At 38.9% G+C, this 21,976-nt stretch overlaps 1 protein-coding gene across 1 annotated transcript in view; it reads left to right on the plus strand.

Moving 5' to 3' along the window:
- The window catches only part of FH (fumarate hydratase), a 29,215-nt gene extending 23,752 nt beyond the window's left edge, over window positions 1-5,463 (plus strand). The window contains exons 7-9 of the mRNA XM_023519244.1: window positions 1-130; window positions 2,238-2,391; window positions 5,277-5,463. Of these exons, the coding sequence (XP_023375012.1) occupies window positions 1-130; window positions 2,238-2,391; window positions 5,277-5,419 (427 nt within the window). The 3' untranslated portion in view covers window positions 5,420-5,463. The remainder of the gene's footprint in view (window positions 131-2,237; window positions 2,392-5,276) is intronic.
- The last annotated feature ends 16,513 nt before the right edge of the window (window positions 5,464-21,976 follow it).

Consider the following 21,976-nt stretch of genomic DNA (forward strand, 5'->3'; position numbering starts at 1 on the left):
AGGCAAAGTGAACCCTACTCAGTGTGAAGCAATGACCATGGTCGCAGCCCAAGTCATGGGGAATCATGTCGCTGTAACGGTTGGAGGCAGCAATGGACATTTTGAGTTGAATGTTTTTAAGCCGATGATGGTAAGCTTTACATTTGGTTTTTAATGTTTTTTGACAGGAGGCTAATTGTCTTGGTTTTTGTCTTTCATAAAGGTTTCTAGAGATTCTATCTTAGAAAGTTGGATGACATAAGTGGCAATTGCAAGTCAAGCATTCATTAATGTTAGAGGAAAACCCTAGATATTAGGAGTTAGGTAGGTGACTTTTAGCTTACATGGTGGTTTCCTTTTTGTTTAATAGCCCCAGTTTAAAAAAAAGATAAAAAAGAACCTCCCACACCCCTGTCTCTTCCTCATGCTGCTGCTTTCTTTTTCCTTTAAATTCAGGCGCCTGTAGCTCAGTAGGCAGGGCACAGGCCACATACACCGAGGGCGGCGGGTTAGAACTTGGCTCGGGCCAGCTAAAAAACAATGATGACTGCAACAACAATGAAAAAAACAGCCGGGCATTGTGGCCGGTGCCTGTAGTCCCAGCTGCTTGGGAGGCTGAGGCAAGAGAATCGCTTAAGCCCGAGAGTTGGAGGTTGCTGTGAGCTGTGATGCCATGGCACTCTACCAAGGGTGACATAGTGAGACTCTGACTTAAAAAAGAAAATCAATCAATCAATCAATAAATTTAGTCTTCTTGAAAGAATGACCTGTGTTCACTCTCATTTACACTGTAGTTGCTGTGGTCCAGCTCAGCCCTCCCCTTCTGCTGTCCGGTTCATTAGTGGCCTCCTTCCAGTTGACATCTGTGGTTCTTCTTTTACCTGCACCTGGGGTTGACTGGGCCTCCTGGAAACAGTCTTCAACCTTGGTTCCCCAACTTCCCCCCCACCCCCAGTTTTTCTGTCCCCTCTCCAGCTTTCTTGCAGTGATGGCTTTTACCTCTTCCACAGACCTTGAAAACATATTGTGTCCACCAAAACTGTTCTTGTTTCTTCTTTGCAAAGATGGAACAAGATGGCATCATTTTCCATCCAATTTTCCCAGCTTCAGACAGTGGAACTGTCGTCATCATTTAGAGTTCTTTATTTGCACAAAGTGTTACTGCTGAGATAAATTAGAGGCTTATTTACTCTTGGTGTCTGATGTAAAGTCTGGTTCTAATTCAGTAAGACTGCAAAGGACAGATATTAAGTGTGTTCGTCCCGTGTATCCAAATGTTTCTTGAGCACTATGTGTCAGGCCTTGTGTACTGGGTGCCGGCAGCAGAGCAGTGAGCAAGACGTATTGTTTCCCCTCATGGGTAAATAAGAAGACAGGTCACAGCAGAATTCAAACCAATAAAATTTGGTTCCAGGTGAGATTCTAAACATTTAATGCCAGCTGCTTGGCATATTTTCGGTGCTAACATTAAATACCTTGTAAATCTTTTTGTAATCTATTTTTTTGTGTGTGTTTAATATAAAATGAATTAAGATAATCAACCTTTGTCTTACAATGAAGTCATTGGTCTCAAACCTTGAATTTCCTTGCATTCCATTAGAGTTCATCTTGACAAGTATGATTTTCAGACTTTGGGGTTTTAGACCAAAAGATTTAGGATGTGGATGTATATATTATGATACATTTTCAAAAAAGAAAATAATGCTAAAACTAATTGATTCTATGCTGTTTTTAAATACTGCATGAAAAGTTATTTTAAAGTGACCATGGAATGTTTGTTTCATTAAGCATAAAAACCCTAGTGATCATTAAGAACTAGAACTAGACGACCCTGACTTGAGTGATTCCTCAAACACGTGCTCAGCGTTCTAACCTCTGCACCTTCGCTCCCTTCTGCGTGGAAAATTCTTCCCTCTCTGGCTATCTAAGTCCTTTCCATCAAATACAACTGGAATGAATTCCTCTTTGTCTGTAATCTCTAATACTCCATCCGTCTGTTTTATGTGCTTACATAACTATACTTACCGTAGATTATCTTGTATTTTAGTGATTTATATTTTTTTCAGCTTTTTTAGATTTCTGTGGTGTCAGATGTTTATAATTTCTTCCATGTTTGTTTTCTTGGGTATAGTGCCTTACGATTTTGTAAGAGTGCTATATGTTTATTAAGTTACATATTTATTATGAACCAGCAAATAATATATGTTATCGGACCAAGCGATGTCAGGCTTAGTAATTTCTCTCTCTCTCTTTCAAAGATTAAAAATGTGTTACACTCAGCCAGGCTGCTGGGGGATGCTTCAGTTTCCTTCACAGAGAACTGTGTGGTGGGAATCCAGGCCAACACAGAAAGGATCAACAAGCTAATGAATGAGTCTCTAATGCTGGTGACAGCTCTCAATCCTCACATAGGTAAGGGTTTAAGGAATAATACCATTTTGAATACAAAATAGAAAAGCTAGAACATTTTTAAGAGGGTACGGAATTCGTGTTTAAGGACAGCAAATTCCTTTTGGGTACTTTTAGTAAATCTGTTAAAATATTTAAAATTGTGTTGAAAGATACTATGTATAGGCTGGGTGCAGTGGCTCACACCTGTAATCCCAGCACTCTGGGAGGTCAAGGAGGGTGGTTCAAGACCAGTCTGAGCAAGCACGAGACCCTAAAAATAGAAAAAATAGCCAGGTGTCATGGGAGGTGCCTGTAGTCCCAGCCACTCAAGAAGATGAGGCAAGAGGATTGGTTGAACCCAAGAGTTTGAGGTTGTTGTGAGCTATGACACCACAGTGCTCTACCCAAGGTGACAGAGTGAGACTCTGTCTCAAAACAAAAAAAAGTTAAAAATTAGAAAAGAAAATATAATTTTATGGTGTCATAGTTCTTTTAGAAACTTGATCCATTGTGCTTCATTTTATCTGAAATGATGTATTTAAAAGTAAAAGGTGGAACTTCTTTAATCTTAATGAAATTCAGAGGCTAGGTACTCTACACGGAAGCTTGGACGGTTAACTATAAGACCCTCAGTTGGAATGTCACTAGGTGGCACTGGCTGATTAGCAACATGGAATGAATTCATGTTTCTACCTTCTAGATGTTCTACCATGCTTTGATTTTGTTGTTTTATTCAATTCAGGAATGGAAAGTTATAATTAAAAGAGAAAAGATTATGTATTCATTGCTTCTAAAGAATGGGAGGAAGATGGAAATATTTTATGTAAAACCATGCTTGTGTATTACAAGTCTTTCTCAGAATTGTAAACATTTCATTATGTAGAAACACACAGACCTGGTTGTAGACCGACCGTAGTGGTCCGATCAAGTAGACCGTTCCGGCTTTTGTGGGTTTTGAGGCATGTGCATTGTGTTGTCCATGTAGGTTCTGAGGCACATGCATTGTGTTATCCATGGTAAAAGCTGTTTTCTCCCTAGCTGAGGTTAACATAGTCTTTGATTTTCTGTTTTAGGACAAGGAATGATACAGTTGTTTGGCATGATATGATTACCGCTTTAAAACTTTCTTCTAGAATTCTGAACTATCAAGGCAAACTTTATATTTGTGGTTTTACATCAAGCTATAATTGTAATTTTTTTAAGTTATAGCTTCCTTGACCTTAGGTTGCTCTGAGCCCAGTCTATAAGGTTCTTTTTGTATAGTATTGAGATTGGTAATGACATTTGGATCTATCTAAAATTATCGTACATCAGCATTCACCTGGAAAGATAGAAGGGGAACCCAAAGGCTCCTGCAAGAAATGTTTCATTAGATTTTTACTTCAGACTGTGTTGCCAAAACTTTTAAATTAGATATGTCTCCTGAAGCTGAATGATTGGTGAATCTTTCTTGGAATCAATATAATGTGAGGTGAACAAGTCTGTCAGAGGTCATAGAAGGATAAAATGTGCAGACACCCCCTGGGAGACTGTGGGTTCTCTGTGTCCTCATTAAATGACAGGCCGGTTGAGAACTGCAAGTGGTGAGCATTAGTACTTAAGACTTTCATTGTGAACTTAGACTTGCCGGATCTATATTGACCCCATGAGTTTAACGTAGGGATTCTACCCTACAGAGTATGTAACTCTGAGAAAGGTGCTTTTCTCAGTAAATGGCCTTCGTACATTCTCTTTCAGCTTCAGTAAATGCCATTTTCAACATGTTCAGCATTGACAAATTCAGTTAAATAATAAAATTAAGTATGTTCCTGTTTGTTTTCTAAATGGCTAATAATGGCATACTGGCATGTAACGTCTGGTTTGGTTGGTGATCATATTGCCCAGCAGGCTTATGCCTGGTCCTGGTTATCTTCTTCTGATGTTGTTTCCTTGTTTTTGTTTTTTTCCTTTCCTTGGTTTCATTCTTGCTTTTGACTCTTCGCTTTTTTTTTTTTTTAATCATATTAAGTTGAGACAAATTGCAGAACCGCCTTGCCCCTACCTTTGTTCATTTAAAAAGCAAATAACTCAGGCAGTGCCTGTGGCTCAAAGGAGTAGGACACTGGCCCCATATGCCAGTTGGTTCAAACCCAGCCCCTGCCAAAAACTGCAAAAAGTAAAAAAATAAACATAAAAAGCAAATAACTCTGAAGTGTACAGTGATTGCTTGTACAAGTCTTTATTTCTGCCAAAGCTCCCTCTGTAATGTCAAGGAGGAGGCCACAGAATGGAAGCCACTGCAGAGAGAGCTGTGCAGGGAAGAGTGCTGTAAGCAGCTCTGGAGACGCCTTCCCAGAGCCCTTCCTGTCGTCCCCTGGCCGTGGGAGGGCTCCTGTCCTCTCCACTCCTCTTCTCTCCTCCCCTCTCCTCTCCCCTCCTCTCCTGGCAGAGCCAGCCCCCCACAGTGTCAGTTGCGCTATGCTGTGTTTTCTCTGGGACTGGAGCATGTAGCTTGTTAATGCTTCTTCAGAAAGATAATTATATCTGGTTAAAAATGTTGTTTGAAAAATATACCCAGATGAATGTTTTTATGTCTTGTTGCTATAATTTCTTTTGTTTTCCCCCCATGAAAATATCTGACTTAGTAAGCAGTTTCAACTTAAGAACAAATGTCTTGCAGTTAAGTGAGGTGTGTCTAAGTCTGTATTTCTTAAAAATAAAGAAAAATTTTATTCTATACAAGAAAGGACAATGATCAAGATAATCAGTTAAATATTTTTAAAAATAAAAGATGTCCCCTAAGACATTTTTTTATATTGATGCTATTTTGATATAGCATCAATATCAAGTAAATAATGATTACCTTCTGCTTCAGAAAACCAAATTTCACTGCTAATTCCCATGTTGTCTTTTATATTTTTCTTCAGGGTATGACAAGGCAGCAAAGATTGCCAAAACAGCACACAAAAATGGATCAACCTTAAAAGAAACTGCCATTGAACTTGGCTATCTCACAGCTGAGCAGTTTGATCAGTGGGTAAAACCTAAGGACATGCTGGGTCCAAAGTGACTTAAATAAATTTATTTCGAAAATAAACATATATAAAATAAAAACAGACTCCTATTTTTTAAAAATGAATAAATTTGAAGGGAAATTGCCACTGAACTTAGGTATTCCATAGCAGAGGAATTTGACCAGTGTATAAAGCCCCAGGACGTGCCAGATCCAAGGTGAAGTACATATAGGGCCGAGCGTGGCAGCTCACGCCACGGGATTATAGAATTATCATCCTATAATCTAGGGTGGCCAAGGCAGGTGGATTGCCTGAGCTCACAGGTTCGAGACCAGCCTAAGCCAGAGTGAGATCCTGTCTCTAAAAATAGCCAGGCATTGTGGTGGATGCCTGTAGTCCCAGCTACTTGGGAGGCTGAGGCAAGAGAATCACTTACACCCAAAAGTTTGAGGTTGCTGTGAGCTATGACATCACAGCACTCTACCCAGGGTGACAAAGTGAGGCTCTGTCTCAAAAAAATAAATGAATAAAAATTAAAAAAATAAAACTAGCTGGGACTTACAGGTGCCCGCCACAACGCCTGGCTGTGTTTTAGTTATAGTTGTCATTGTTTTTTGGCAGTTCCAGGCTGGATTCGAATCTGCCAGCTTCCACGTATGTGGCTGGCACCCTAGCCAGCCTGGTGGTGGTGGCAGTTTTAAAAAAAATTCCCCTGTAGTATCTTGACATTGCGTTCTAATCCTGTTTTTAGCTATCTTTTATTCTCCTGTGATTTGAGGACACAAGCTGACCAAGCCCTTCTGAGTGGGGATGTGTGTGTGTGTGTACATGCACATATATGTGTGCACAAGGGCTGTCCAGACAGTGTCCAGCCACGTGTGTCTCTTTTTCATGGTGCATAGCTGGATACTGTCTGGACAGCCCTCATATGTTAGGAGATAGGATAGGTTAAAAAAATTAGGATGTATATATCCTATGTGCTCATCACACACACACCCCTCCTCTGACTATTTCATTTTTTTTAAATTATTTTTTATTAAATCATAACTTTGTACATTTGATGCATTTATAGGGTTCAGGGTACTGCTATGATACATAATGAACTAAGTAACACATCTATCACAATTATACTCATTTCTAAATAGTTTTGAAATGTACGATTGCGTCATGCACATTAGGTGAGGTCCCCCCAGATGTCCTTCCTCCTCCCATGCCCCCCCCCCTTTCCTTCTACTGTCTGGATTATAGTTATGTTTTGCCATTCATATGAGTATGTAGGTGGTTATATATTGGTTTCATGATAGTATTGAGTACATTGGATACTTTTTTTTCCATTCTTGAGATACTTTACTGAGAAGATTATGTTCCAGCTCCATCCAGGTAAACATAAAAGATGTGAAGTCTTCATCTTTTTATGGCTGCATAGTATTCCATGGTGTACATATACCACAATTTGTTAATCTATTCATGGGTCAGTGGGCACTTGGGCTGTTTTTCATGTCTTGGCTATTATGAATTGGGCTGCAATAAACATTCTGGTGCAAATGTCTTTATCGTAAAATGATTTTTGATCATCTGGGTATATACCTAGTAGAGGAATTGCAGGATCAAATGGTAGGTCTACTTTTAGTTCCTTGTGTGTTCTCCAAACTTCTTTCCAAAAAGGTCATATTAGCTTGCATTCCCACCAGCAGTATAAAAGTGTTCCCTTCTCTCTGTATCCATGCCAGCATCTGTAGTTTCTCTGACTTTATTTCTATTATCGTAGAAATACTGGGCCAAGAATTACAGGACAAGGATTAGGTAAGGGGAGCAGGCAGAAAGATTGCAAAGAAAGGCAGGATTGTCATGAAAGTACATCTCACTCATCATCTCTGTGCCCCAGTGTCAAGATTTTCCAGCAGGAATTCATTTGAAACAGCCTTAGAGAATTTTGAATTAACCAGTTCTAGGAGCTCCAGAATAGGTTCAGCTAAACCCAAAGCTAAAGCACTTATTTAAAGTAGCACAGCCTCTATTACATAGGGAGTTGCAACAGGGATGGGAGGAGGTGGTTTCGATTGAGATTGCCTGCTAAGCTAATTTTGTTTTGTTTGCTTCTTCCATGTACATAATAATAGGATCGTGAAGAAATTCCTATGAGCTGAATTCCCATCTATAAGTAGTATTCTATATGGTACATTTTTTAAAATGGGATGTTTACCTTTAATATTAGCCCTGGAAAATTTGTCACACTGACACCAGCCTCTCTGTGGAAGTTTGAAAGTAGTTGCTTAATATGAAATTTAAAAGTATAAAACAGGTCTAGAAACAATGTCATGAAAGATGAAATTCATATTCTAACTAATTTCTTAAGCCTGAATGGGCCCTCTCATTGTAAAAAGCATTTTAAACTTTTTTAATGATGCTGCAGTCCCCAGCCTAATCTGAGGCCTGTTAGAAGCTGAGCTGGGCCTCAGAGCTCTGCCGCCTCCCCCAACCCCCACCCCCCGGTCCATGGAAAAATTGTCTTCCATGAAACTGGTCCCTGGTGCCCGAAAGGTTGAAGACCACTTCTATAAAGCCTATAGGATCTACTTTCCATCCCATGTGACACAGTTTTGGCCAGCGTTTTTCAGACGGCAGTGATATGCTCGTACACCTTGCTTTAAAACAAAGCTTGCGTTCCCTAGTTTGTTTGGCTTTTTAAAAAGATTTGTATTGGAAATATTGAAATGGATTAGACTGTGCAGCAGTGCCTGGAACTCAGCAGCCAAACTGGAAACTGATGTGTAGTTGTGGAACAATTTACCTACCTGCTGTTTTGCCTTAGCAGGTATTCTCAACCTAAATCAGCTGTCAGCTGAGGGGCCCCAGGGCCGTGATGACTTACATGGTAAAGATGACAGCTGATCAGATTGCTAGCCTCAGTCTTCAGTCAGCTGTCTGCTGGATTGCAGCGTATTAAAAGCCAGCGTGGAGTCCATTGAGTTGACAGTCATTTCTGTGACGCCAGTGAGGTAAAATTGCTTTATCATGTAATCTAAGTAAGGATTTTAGAACTCCCTGTTACAGGGTTATACTGAAAGTCAACTTTAGTGTTTCTTCGCTCAGGGCAATTTTGTCTCCCAGGGGACATCTGGTAATATCTGGAGACATTTTTGGTTTTCACAGCTGGGGAGGGGGTAGAGTCCAGAGGTATTACTAAGCATAATGCACAGGACGGCTCCCCTACAACAAAGAACTTTCCAGCCCAAGACATGAGTAATGACAAGACTGAGAAACTTAAAACTAAATAGGATTATTTCTGGAAATACTTAGCATTTGCTTACGCTTCACTCTGTGTGCATGTGTGTGTATGTCTGAGAGTTGCTGTGATTCTTTCTTCATTGAAACCCTGAGGGGTCTTAGATGTGAGTGTGGACAAGAAGGTGTTCAGGAAACATTAACTGATCATGGTGCCTAGTCCCAGCAAGGTGTCCAGAGATTTGTCTTGGGTAAACATAGGGTCAAGACTTTGAAAAAATGTCAGGTAGACATGTTAAAGATGAAGACAAAACAACGCGTTGAACCCTGCGAGCAAATATGAAGAAGGACAAAGGGCTTTTTTGAGTAAACAAATGTAGAGGAAAGCCGTGGGAGTCATGAACTGGTCTGTCTGAAACCCGTGGGAGTCATGAACTGGTCTGTCTGAAACTGTCCCCAAAACTTGTGATCATAAAACACCTGTGTCAAGCCAGGTAGGAGGCCATTGTATTGGTATCTTCTGATCATTTTCAAGATACCTGCTGAGATGTCACCCTGCTCATCGATGCTTTCCCCAGAAGACTAACAATGGGTACCCAGCCACAGGCCCCAGGGCTAAGATGGGGTACCAGAAGAGCTCATTCCATCCCACCTGCTGTGGTAGCATCAAATATCTACTCCGGCCTGAAAAGTCCTGTGTCAGGCTGTGCGTGGTGGTTCATGCCTATAATCCTATCACCGAGATGGGTGGATTGCTTGAGCTCAGGAGTTCAAGACCAGTCTGAGCAAGATCGAGACCCTATCCCTAAAAATAGGGGGGCATTGTGGTGATTGCTTGTGGTCCCAGCTACGTGGGAGGCTGAGGCAAGAGGATCACTTGAGCCTAAGAGTTTGAGGTTTCTGTGAGGTATGAGGCCACGGCATTCTACGGAGGGTGACAAAGTGAGACTGTCTCAAAAAAAAAAAAAAAAAAAAACACAAACAAAAAGAAACTCCTGTGTCTTTAATCAAGAGGTAAAAGAAAAGATGAGATATACTTCCTATACCACTCATTGCACTCGCAAGGATGAGCCTTCTTTTTAAGAACTTGGGATCCAGCATGTTTAATTTGGCCTTAATTGGGTGAGGAAGGACTTTAGGACAGAGCTTTTGATGAGAGCTACATGCTTTATCAGTAACAGAGCTATTCATCACATCAAGACTTAAACAGATTTGAGGCTGAGAAGAAAATGGCTGAGGCAGATGACAGATAACTGCTGAAGGAGAAAGATGTGGTCCTGGAGGTTAAATTGGAGAGGCTCATATATTCTAGGTGCCGAGGGAAGAGAGGGGGAAAGCTGGTAGATCAAGTAGGATTCAATTCCACCTCTGTTGCCTACTAGTTATGCTTGTGGGAACCACTTTACATCTATACAACCATCTCCTTATCCTTACAGTGGATACCTGTTTCATTTTTACCTTCTGAAGCCCAAATACATATATAAGGTACTCAGCACAATGACTGCCTCAATTAGCTTTCTAATTCCCTAAAAAGAATGGGCAAAATTACCAAATGCTGATTAAGAGGGTAAGACTGAGGTAAAACTGGATTAGGCCATTTTTTTCCTTCAAGAAAAACGTTGAACTACAATTTATCATCTAAAACAGTTTGGGGAATGAAAAAAGGAGATGCCAGAATAATTTAAATTGTGTAATTTTTGAAATTTTTATTGACCAAAGGCTTGGCTTTAAAATGATGGTGCTATAAATAGTGCCACTCAAAAGCTAATTTCAAAAATAGAATTTTCTCCAAAATAATAAAAATACATGTATGTGTATGTGTGTATACATTCAAAAGCAAAATTAAAAAAAAAACTTATATTGATTTTCTGAACATCAAAAATAACAGAAGCAGAACAGTTGCTCTTGGTACCTATTCACATAATATGATCAGTTTTTTTATTATCTATCTTTAATAAATGTCATTGGTATTTTTCTGAAAAATATTTTTTTTCCAATAGAGTCTTCCTATTTTCATTTTTCCATAAAATTGTGTACAATCGTTTTTAAAATTCCATTTTTGGTGAATAAATCTAAAATCTTGACATTTTCAATGAACTCTTCTGTGTAGATTGCAGTATTTTCAATTGAGCAATTAATCTCTCTACAGCTGCTGTGGTACCTAAAAAGCTCAGAACAAACTCTGCCAAATGAAGAATACTTTCAATACTTTTTTTTTTATTATTTATTTTTCTTATACATGTGTCTATTAGGTTTCCACTTTTGCCTTCACAGAATTAAAAAGGCTAAATTTAATGACAATAACAATATTTAATCTAAGGACTGAGAACAAAAACCTCATAAAGAACGAATGAAGATAAATACATTCAGAAAAGAAATCAGACAATTGCTACAACGAATCAATACTATTTTTTTTTGTTTGTTTTGAAATGTGCAACTATGTTAACCTAGTACTCTCTGTCTTTCTGACTATTAACTTAGTAATATTTTTTTAAAGAACAAAGTTTATCAAGTAAGGTGCAGGGAGAATAATGGGGACTGAAGACCCCCTTCTGGGCAAGGGAAAATATCCCAGACCTGGAAAACAGGGAAATAAGCTGAACAAGGTGGAATAAAAACAATTTAGCTGGTTTGCCTTTAACGTAACTATTGAATTACTTGTCTGGGCAGTTTCTGCTTTTCCTGGAAGCCTGGCCTGTAGGGGATACAGCTTGCAAACACCCCTGCTGGGTCTGTACACCCTCTGAAGAACAATGGCCATAGCAGAAGCTGCCTGCCAGGCCGGGGAAGGAACATTGACCAGGCCGACCCCTGTCCAGTCAATGGTCAACAACCTTCCAGAAGCAAATACTCACTGTGAGGATTTGTATAATGGCCAGGGCAGAGATCAAGGGAACGGCTCAAACCCTGGTGTATGGGCAGGAGGGCTTGTACCCTAACAGTGGAGGTCTCCCCGTGGAGATAAAGGGAAAATTCTTCTTTCCACCAATTCTTCAGAGGAGCCTGATACCACTGGGGAACACCCCAGTAATAAGGTGTTTCTATTTTTGATTCATTTCCCATATTTAGATGCTGCAAAAATTGTAGGACTTCTCAACTGATTCTATTCCAATACAGAATATTAATAGAAATCTGCACAATTATTAGAAGGAATTTTATTAAATGATATTTTTTAAAAGCTGAAATAATTTCAAGTTACATCTTTTGCATGATTTGACCTCTCATTCTTTAGTTTGTTCAGGTCTCTTGTTTTTGTTGAGACAGATTTCAGTGTTTTCCTGTTTACAAGCTTTGTTTTCAATCATTGCAACTCAAGGAGCTAAAATTCTGACATTGCAGTGCTAATATTCATCAAATACCTTGATGAAAGTTTTCCAACTGTATTAGTTTCCTATGGCTTCTGTAGCAAAGTACCCCAAATTTGGTGGCTCAGAACAACATAAATTTATTCTTTCACAGTTCTGGAGCCTGAAAAATGAAATCAGTTTCATAGGATCAGTGGCTGCCAGCAATTCTTGGCCTGTGGCTACATCATTCCAGTCTCTGACCTCAGGGGGACAATGCCTCTTCCCCCTCTGCCTGTATCAAATATGTATGTAATGTATGTAAATTCTCAGTATGTAATGTATGCAATTGTTTTTAGGGTCCCCCTAGATAATACAGGACAATCTCCCCATCTCTCAAGATCCTTAATTACATCTGTGAAGTCCCTTGGCCATATAAAGTAATGTTCACAGCTTCCAAGAGTGAGGACATAGATATCCTTGGTGGCCATTATTTAGCTCACTGCCCCAAATAATATTGAACAAAATGCAACTAAAATTTAGAAGATGCATTTGCAAACACACTCAGCTGGAGGAAATGTGTGTAGCACTAACGTAGATTATTTTGTTTTTAATATCAGCTTTGTTATAAAACTCTTTGATACAACTCAAAAGTTGCATATCAAAATATTTTTGCACTTTGTCAAGTTTCTATTTCGGTTGGGAAAACATCACGGCTTGTTTGGATTGTGTTTGGATCAGAACTAGCTCCAAGTTCACTTTTGCTCCGCAGGCTTCTTAATGAACCTGGCTTTGAACCACAAGGCTGTGCTCCACCAAAATAAGTAGCCGGATTACTGCAAGATTAAGTTACTTTATCTACGATGTTGTAGTTTTTAGTAGAACTTATAGTAATAGTCATGATACTGTTTCACTTTCAATACCTCAGAAAAGGAATTTCAACCACTATTGGAAATAATTGATTATCTGCTTGAAACTTCTGATGACTGATACAAAGGTGGCATTATTAAATTCTTCTAGTAATGAATAAAACATCATGAATTAGACTATAAAATGGACTTTATTTACAGTCTAAAAGCTGAAAAAAGGAGAGTCTCACCTTCTTTGATGTCAGCTGGGAGTGTGTGTGTTAAGTGGTGTTTTTTGCCACTGTGTGCATGTCCACAAAATATACTAAGTTAACTTTTTCCATGTCTTTTTCTTTCTTTCTTTCTTTCTTTTTTTTTGTAGAGACAAAGTCTCACTTTATCGCCCTCAGTAGATAACTCTCACAGCAACCTCCAGCTCCTGGACTTAGGCGATTCTTTTGCCTCAGCCTCCCGAGTAGCTGGGACTACAGGTGCCCACTACAACGCCAGGCTATTTTTTGGTTGCAGTTTGGCCGGGGCCAGGTTTGAACCCATCACCCTTGGTATATGGGGCCAGCGCCCTCCCCCCTGAGCCACAGGTGCCACCCCATACTAAGTTAACTTTAAAAAACATCTCATTGTTTTAATCTGAATTTGCTTTGTCACGACAGTTCTCACCAATTTGTGTGAATTTATTAGTCATTTGTTTTTCTATGATTTTTTTGTTCCTTCACTGTGCTCCTTTTTTTCTATTGTGATTTTAATGTTTCCCTATCAATTTTAATGAATTTCGTGGGTGTCAAGTTTGTGGGCCCTTTGACATATTTTAGGTAAATATGTTTGCCTTAAAACTGAGTTTTCAGAATGTTTTGTGTACGGAAGTTTTGTGGAGTTTTTTATGGAGTTCTCAAATCCATCACCATTTCCTTTAGGCTCTTTCAAAATACGTTTTGTTAAGTAAAGGGAAGAGACAGGGCTTTATCTTGAGGGACAAGAGGAATTCAGGGCCGCTTCATTCTTGCTTATTTTTTCTTCCACTCCTCCCCTCTCCTTCCTTCCTTCATTTCCTCTGATTTCTTTCTTTTATTAAAAGATGCTGAAAGCCGAACTTTGACAAAAGAATAGATTTGAAGTGAAAAATAGACCAAAGATACAAGAGAAAGGGTGTCTGATAGACTAGGTCCCAGAAAAAATAAGAATGGTTTTCATGGACACTTTAAAATTCAATTCAGCAAGAAATAGGATGGAGTTTTTTATTTTAAACTTGAGGGTGCTGAAAGTGAGGAGGAATTGGGTGACCTAAAGAAGGGTAACTTATTCTTCTCTGGAGTTTCTGCGCTCCAGAAAGCCTGGCCTATTGTGGGATGGCGCCCAACTGATTCTTCAGTAGCTGGAGGCTGGTGGCATAGCCGGGATCATGATCAAGAGCTCTCTTCTTAGACCATTTTTTAAAGTATTACACTGCGATTTTTTGTTTAAGTGCCATGCCTGACAAGTACACATTTGAAGGAGTATTTTACTGATTGAAACAACATAGGAGAGAGGTACCTCTTTAGCCCAGTGATATAGAGTCTTGGTGTTAATTGTTAACCTCTTAAATATTCTTTAGAAACCAAGAGGGAAAGGTGAATGGTTAGGCCATGTCTACTTGGTAGCAGAAAGTTCACTGTCTTTTCAGTCGGAGCCTAGCTTGGTTTGAACTCTTGAAAACTGTATTGAAGGCTAAACTGCTGAGAAAAGTACCACCCAGAACTCTGGTGGAGGAAGCCAGACTGAATTATCCCATCCACCACGGGATAATTACGGTGTATGGGGGGACAGGTAAAGGCTTGCCTACATAGAACTTCATGTTCTTGTGATTGTCAAACTGACCAATGAGGATGATGGAAATGGTCGGAAATGGTCACCTCCTCAGCTAATGGTGTGTTAATTTTAATTAAAGCTCTATAAAAGCCATTTCACAGTTTTTATAAGGTGAGAAGTATTTTACAAGCAAGTAACCCAGAAGAGGATTATTTCCTTCTTCGTTTGTTTTTTAAATCATTGGTGAATGAATCAGAAATATTACCAGTATTACTTAGAAATTTTGATTTTGGATTATATAACGAGATATGGTTTTATTTGGTACATGAGTAGACACAAAACAAAAAACACAGGTTTTCATATGCACCTTGTAGTCATCTTTTTGGGGGGTGAATAAACTGAGAGCATTTTATATATAAAAATAATCTTCAGTGAAAAAGGATAAATTTTCATTCTACTTGGGATGAAATAACGATAAACTAAATTCTTCTGATTTTGTTATTTGGGATCCTGTTTATAATTATCACTATTTATATTCAATTTATTTAGCATATTTCCTGGCATCCATTTCTATTAAAGTCCAAGAATACTGCTTCAAGGACTGACTTATGGTATAGCTTGCTAAAATGTGATTTTCGATTATAGTATTTATCTTGTATATCAAGCGACAAATATATTTGAATAAGAAGCCTCTAAAATATTAATAGTAATTCTTACCCTAGTTATGAGAAAGATACATTTTAGAATCTCTTCGGGAACTTTTAAAGCATCGATATTCAGCTCTCTCTCTCTGGAATTAAATCAGAATTTTTGAAAGAGGGGACCAGGCAATGCCATATTTACAAAAAAGTACCCTGGGTGATTTTTATGTGTAGCCAGAATTGGGAACCACAGATTTTTCAATATGTAAATCACTAACTCACTATATATTAAAATTATGATCATTTTTAGTATATCCCATGAATGTACATTGGGCCATTCTTGTTACGAAACTGTTTAGATCCGTGGACAGAATTTCCCATTATCAATCACTTCTGTTCTTTAAATTCTCTAGTTATGTCTCCTTATTGCCTTGAAGTCCTAAAGGACTTTAATTACTAAGGGAGAAAAATTTCATTGCCATTTTATCCTAACACTCAAACATATTTTTCAAAAGTGATATTTTGGCTTGGTGCAGTGGCTCATGCCTGTAATTCTAGAATTTTGGGAGGCTGAGGTAGGAGGATCGCTTGAGATCAGTAGGTCAAGCCCAGGCTGAACAATATAGCAAGACCCTATCTCTATAAAAAATAAAAATAAAAATTAGTCAGGCATGGCATAGTACTATGTGTCTATAATCCTAGCTACTTGGGAGGGAAGGAGGTTGGTTGGCTTGAGCCCAGAAATTAGATGTTGGGATAAGCTATGTTTGGGCCACAGCACTCCAGTGTGGGTGACAGAGCAAAACCCTTTCTGAAAAAAAAAAAAGTGATTTTTCTGTATTGCTAATAGCCTTTGGAGAGAATAGTAAAATCAGAGTTTTTAGAATTTTTTATTTTTCCAAAATAGCCACAGTTAGCAGGTAACTCCAAAATATTCTGATTTTAACTCAAGCAATAGTTAAATTCATTTTACATTAAACAATTTCATAATTGTTAGATATAACTTTATTGATTATTTCTTAGTATTCCTTTCAACAGAAATCATAAGTGAGCATGCGTTTGGGAAAATTATCCTAACTTAATAGGTAAAAAACCCTAAAACGCAGTGAATACATCCCCTAGTATCTCCTCATGCTCTATGATTATTCTTGTCATTTTACTCCCTGCCTCTTACTTTAACATGGTATTCAGCCATCAAGGCCGTCAAACCTGAGCTGAGAACCTGAGCTGAGCTGAGGGTGTTTGTGTCTAGATTGCTTTGGTTGAATCATGGAACTCTTCTGTGTCTCGGGGGGGAGGGGGGGAGATCAAAGACGTCCCATCACTGAACTTCAGTTCATTTTTCCCAAGATAGGAGACCAGTACCTAGCGTTTGCCTCACTGACTACTCAATATTTTTATTTTACTTTATTTTATTAAATTTTATTTTGACCTATTTTAAACTACAGAGTAGTTGGAAAAACTCCCGTATAGTTTCACCCAGCTTATCCTAACATTAACATCTTATGTAAGTATCATACAATGGTTAAGAACAAGATATTCATGTTGGTAGAACATTATTAATTGAATTATCGACTTTTTCTCAAATTCTACCAATTTTTCCATTATCATCCTTTCTCTGTTCCAGGATTCTATCTCGGATTCCTTCCTTCCTTTCTTTTTTTTTTTTGAGACAGAGTTTCACTTTGTTGTTCTCAGTAGAGTGCTGTGGCATCACAGCTCACAGCAACCTCCAACTCTTGGGCTTAAGTCTCTTGCCTCAGCTTCCCAAGTAGCTGGGACTACAGGTACCTTCCCAATGCCTGGTTATATTTTGGTTGTAGTTGTCATTGTTTGGCAGGCCCAGGCTGGGTTCGAACCCACCAGCTCTGGTGTATGTGGCTGGCACCCTAGCTGCTGAGCTAGAGGCACTGAGCCATCTACCTGGGATTTCATATTACATTTAGTTGTTAACGCTCCTTAGTCTCCAATCTGTAATGGTTTCTCAGTCTTTGGTTATCTTTTCTTGCTTGCCACTCGGAAGAGTATTGGTCAATTGTTGTTTAGTTTTGCCTTGTTTTAGAGACAACATCTCTAAAGTTTTTAGAATTTTTATGTCACCCAACCCCCCTTTTCACAGGCACCATTCTAGCTCACTGTAGCTCCATCTCCTGGGCTCAAGCAATCCTCCCAGCCCAGCCTGCTGAGCAGCTGGGGCTACAGGAAAATAGTCTGTACACCCTGCCTGGCTTGAGCAGTTGTTTTATAGAATGTCCCTCAATTTTTATTCTTCAGCTGTTTCCTCATGATTGGAATGAAGTGATGCATTTTTTGGCAAGAATACCACAGAAATGACATTGTGGTGTCCCCAGTGACTCATATCAATTGGTTTACGATCTTTCTGTCTTATGACTTACCTTGATTGCTTGATTAAGTGGGTGTCTGCCATGTGCTGTTTCTCCCTTTGTAGTTAGTAAGTATCTCAGGAAAATATGATGCATGTCCTGTGTCTTCTCAAACCTCCTCCCACAAATTTTTGTATCCATGGGTGAATCTTGTCTGTGATGGTTCTTATTGTAGTAGTTGCCTCGTGGTAATTCTGCTTTTTTTTTTCTTTACTTCTGCAGTTACTTATTGAAATAATACTATAAGAAAGAAATGTTTCTTCTCCCATGCATTTGCTTATGTTATTATTTATTTATAATAGTACAAAGTATGGATATTTATTTTATTCTGTGGCTGGAACTATCATTATTATTTACTCTGTGACACAGTTTGCCCTAACTTTGGCTATTCACACAGGCCCTTGTGTTTTGATGAGCCCTCGTTTTTTTTTTTTTTTTTTTTTTTGAGTGTTTCCTTACTTTTCTGGGACTATAAAATGTTCTTCATTTTGTATCCCAGCATCTTCAAACATTTCAGTAATAAAATAGGACTGTTCTTATAAACGTTGAAGTGGAAAGATGCTGAATTTGTGTGACTAGTAGTTAGTTTTCTACTCTATAGATTAGTTCACTTCTGTGTCACAAGCTATACAATTGTAAAATGTGAGTGGACTGTGCCTCAGTGATAGCACTGCTATGCCGTACTAGTGAGTAACTAAATATGGACCAAATATCACCCACAAATGAAAAACAGTAGACTGAATTCATGCCTTTGCTTGGGGGAAATGCATGCACATTTTGTGTGTCTTCAAATTAACCTAGGAATACTTCAGGTCATTGTAGGGGGATCAAGGAATTTTGAGGCTGATCAAGAAAGAAAAAAGACATGACCACGATGTGGTATTAGCACAATGTAGTATTAGTCAAAGGGGTTTACTCCCCCTTGAGAGGTTTGCATGGAGGAGAAGTCCCTCACAGTACGTGACCTTCCATAGTCTAAGGTGCCCATCACCCAGAAGGGAAGGAGGGGTAAGGGAACTTCCAGGGGAGAGGGGAATTGGAGTGAAGGCTTAGGTGTCTAGGTGATGTCATTCAGCAACACAGCAGGAGTCTCTGAGTCAGAGAGCTTGCAAAGGTCAGCAGTAGTATGGAGTCATTACAGCCCAGAGCTTATTATATCTATTGCTAGCAGATGTGGGTACAGTTTTATGGGGGGCACAAAATAGGCTCCAAATACCTAAAAATATGCTTATTTGAACTATCCGCTTATTTGGACTGATTTAACAATCGAATGTGTAAAAGTTTGAGTTTGGTGTTGGCAGGCTTTCAAACTAACAAGTCTCTGCCCACAGTGAAGAAACAAACAATCTAGGGTCTAATAATACACAGAAGCCATAATTGGCTCATTTATTATATAAGACTCATAATGTAGCACCATCCATTTTCATGCTACATTGACTTCCAGCTTCATGAATATAATGAATGATTATTGAGAGTGAGCTGGAGAGCTGAGAAGCGTGTCAATCAGCTGTTTCATTTTATGCAGCAAAAATAATGCTACTAGCTTGGAACTATTGCAATAGTAATATTTTAAAACCTGCCTTGCAACTCTATTCTTCCACCATGAGTGCCTCCAAAGAGGACTGAAGATGGCATGCAAATCCTGATAATCTACTCAGACATAGCCACACGGGCCTTGGGGGGCATCTGAGGTGGTATCTGTGGTAAAATGGACAATGCTGGACTTAGGATTCAAAGTCATCTTCAGGTACCAGCAGTGCTACTTATTTTTCTTCTGGCCACAGGTAGATGACTTGGCTTTGTAAAACTAGTTTCCTTTCCAAAGTGGGAGTAGAACTGCCTAATTAACATGGCAGTTGTTTATACCAAAATAAGTCTCAGAATGTAAATGCTACCAAGGATGACCTTCCAAAGATTGGTAGTTCATGTGGTAACAGAGTAGATGATCTCCCTCCCGGAGGTGATCTGAAGGGTCTGGAGACAGCCGCTCCACTGTGTTGACTTGAAGACCCACTGCTTTATAATGCTGCAGGAAGAAGTGACCATGTGCATTTTATCGGCCTCTGACTATCTGACATCTTACCCAGTACCTGACTCAGTAGGTACTATACACAGACATTACTCAAACCACTTCTTGGAGAAGGCACATGTGGAAGAGGCACAAGGTCTAGTAATCTGCTGTACAGCATGGACCCTTCAGTTTGTAAGATGGCATTGTGTTCTTAAAAATGTTAGAGGGTAGATATCATATCAACAATAATAAAGAACAATTTTAAGGCAACGATCTCTGATAAATGCAATTATCTATTAACTCATTAATGTCTCGGATTATTGTAATCAACCAAATTGTAGTAGCTTAGCAGTATCCTAAAGGAACGGGGCATAGTTTTGATGAAAGGAGGTCTAGAGCATGGAATGTTGGTGAGTAAGGAAAGTGTGGGTTTGGCGTCAGGGTAGGTGGCTGCTGAGCAGCCAGTAGAGAGTCGGAGGAGGATAAAATACATTAGAAGGAAAACACTCCAAACTGGGAGAGGATTCATGAAAATGGTCCCTCAACACAAATACGTGCAACTTCCCAGGAATGAGCTCTGTGCCTTTACGACTCTTACTATTCTCTATTTCACTGAGGATAAGATAGGAAGGAATGAATTATAGTATCTGGTACGTGGCTGATTTTTACTAGAAGTGCAATAGTATTTTTGCAAGCTGTATAACCCAAGGACCTCTGAAAGGTAAACCTCAGATGACTCCTGTGCACCGAGAGAAGGAGAAGGAAGGTCGAGTACAGGGCGGGGGGAGAACAGTGACAAAGGAGTATGGATCCAGCGAAGGAGGGAAGGAGCAGGGGAAAAGAAGGGGGGAAAATGAGATGCCAACATGCTTAGAGTTGACGCCATCTAGTTACCAAAGCTCCTGCTCTACTCAACAACTTTCCGGCATGGGCCAAAGTCCTCAGATAACTTTTCCCCCTACCTGTCTCCCTCAATCTCAACTATAATTGCTTTTGAAAGGTACTCATCTACTTCTCAAATGTTGTCCCCGGAGAAAGAAATCTTTGGGATCTGAATACTCTTGTGTGTCTCAGCCACCAAAAAGAACGTTTATGGAGAGCATTGTAATTGGGCAAATTGAGGGTATAAGCCCCAGAAGAAACAATGTCTTTTGACAAGAAAAATCGGTTGGCAAATGTTAAGGTTTTTATGAGTAATCACAGTGATTCTTTAAGTAATTATAATTTGTTCTGCATGCTGTAACTGTTGTTTTGATTTGCGGCTTTTTTTTTTTTAATTAGTGAATAAAGTTATTTGGTTGTCTTTATTTTTAGGAAAGATTCACAGTATTGAGATATTTCAAATAGCAGTGATGTTAAATTTCTTGAATATTTTCCTTGTGTCTGATGAGTCATCGTACTGTCATTCTGTCCCAAGAACATTATGGTGACACCAGTCTTAGTCACAAAATCATTATTTTGGCAATTGGGGAAGGGGGGGCAGGAGACGAGAAGAAATCCACACAATGAGAAGCACTTGGTTTAATCTTAAAGTTGGAGTTATCACCCACATTTTTAAAGCAAATGTATTCTAAAGTACATTTTCAAATTTCCCAATGCTCAGCTGCCCTGTTCTTAAGCCAACCTCTGATGAATGAAATCTTGGAGCTGCAGGGATACATCATTTGGATGGTGTAGCTTCATAATTCAATTTTCTTTTCACAAACATGACAAATGGGGATTAGGAGCATTATTCTACGGGGAAACTAAGTACAGTCACGGAATGTAAGCCTGGGTGTGTTCTCCTACACTGCAGAAGCCTCACGCACATCTAACAGCTATCTGGTTTAGTCCCTTGTTGAAATATAAAACTCATAATAATAATGCTCCTATTTTCATTTTATGAGGAGAAAATGAATATCAAATATTGATTAGTAAAGCATTTGCACTAGTAACGCACTGCATACTGTTAACAAATCTAAATAGAAGCGCTGTTTTCAAACGTGGTAAACAGATCAAATAGCTCTGTAAGAATCAAAGCTGACAGACTGCCTAGTTATGTTGCAACACATCAAAATACAACACAATATTGTGACTTTCATTTTTCAGTGTGAAAATGAATTACAAGTGGAGCAATGAGTAAAATTGACTTTGTCCCTAATTCTGAGAACCGGTATGGTCAATGATATGATAAGAAGGAAGGAAGGTGACCTGAATAATAATACTGTAAACTCAAAGAAAATGTGAAGAATATCTATGCTATCTAACAAACATTATTTCAACAGCAGGTATTTAAATGGTACTATCTTGGCTCTTCATTAAGCCTAACACTTAAAAGATAAATAAGATAGTTCTTTTCTTTTATTTTCTTTCTTTCTTTTTTCTTTTCTTCTTCTTTTTTTGAGACCATTTTTTCTTTTTCTTTCTTTTTTTTTTTT

Source organism: Otolemur garnettii, unplaced genomic scaffold (assembly GCF_000181295.1).
Source record: "Otolemur garnettii isolate 467f Iridium unplaced genomic scaffold, OtoGar3 scaffold00165, whole genome shotgun sequence".
NCBI lineage: Eukaryota > Metazoa > Chordata > Mammalia > Primates > Galagidae > Otolemur > Otolemur garnettii.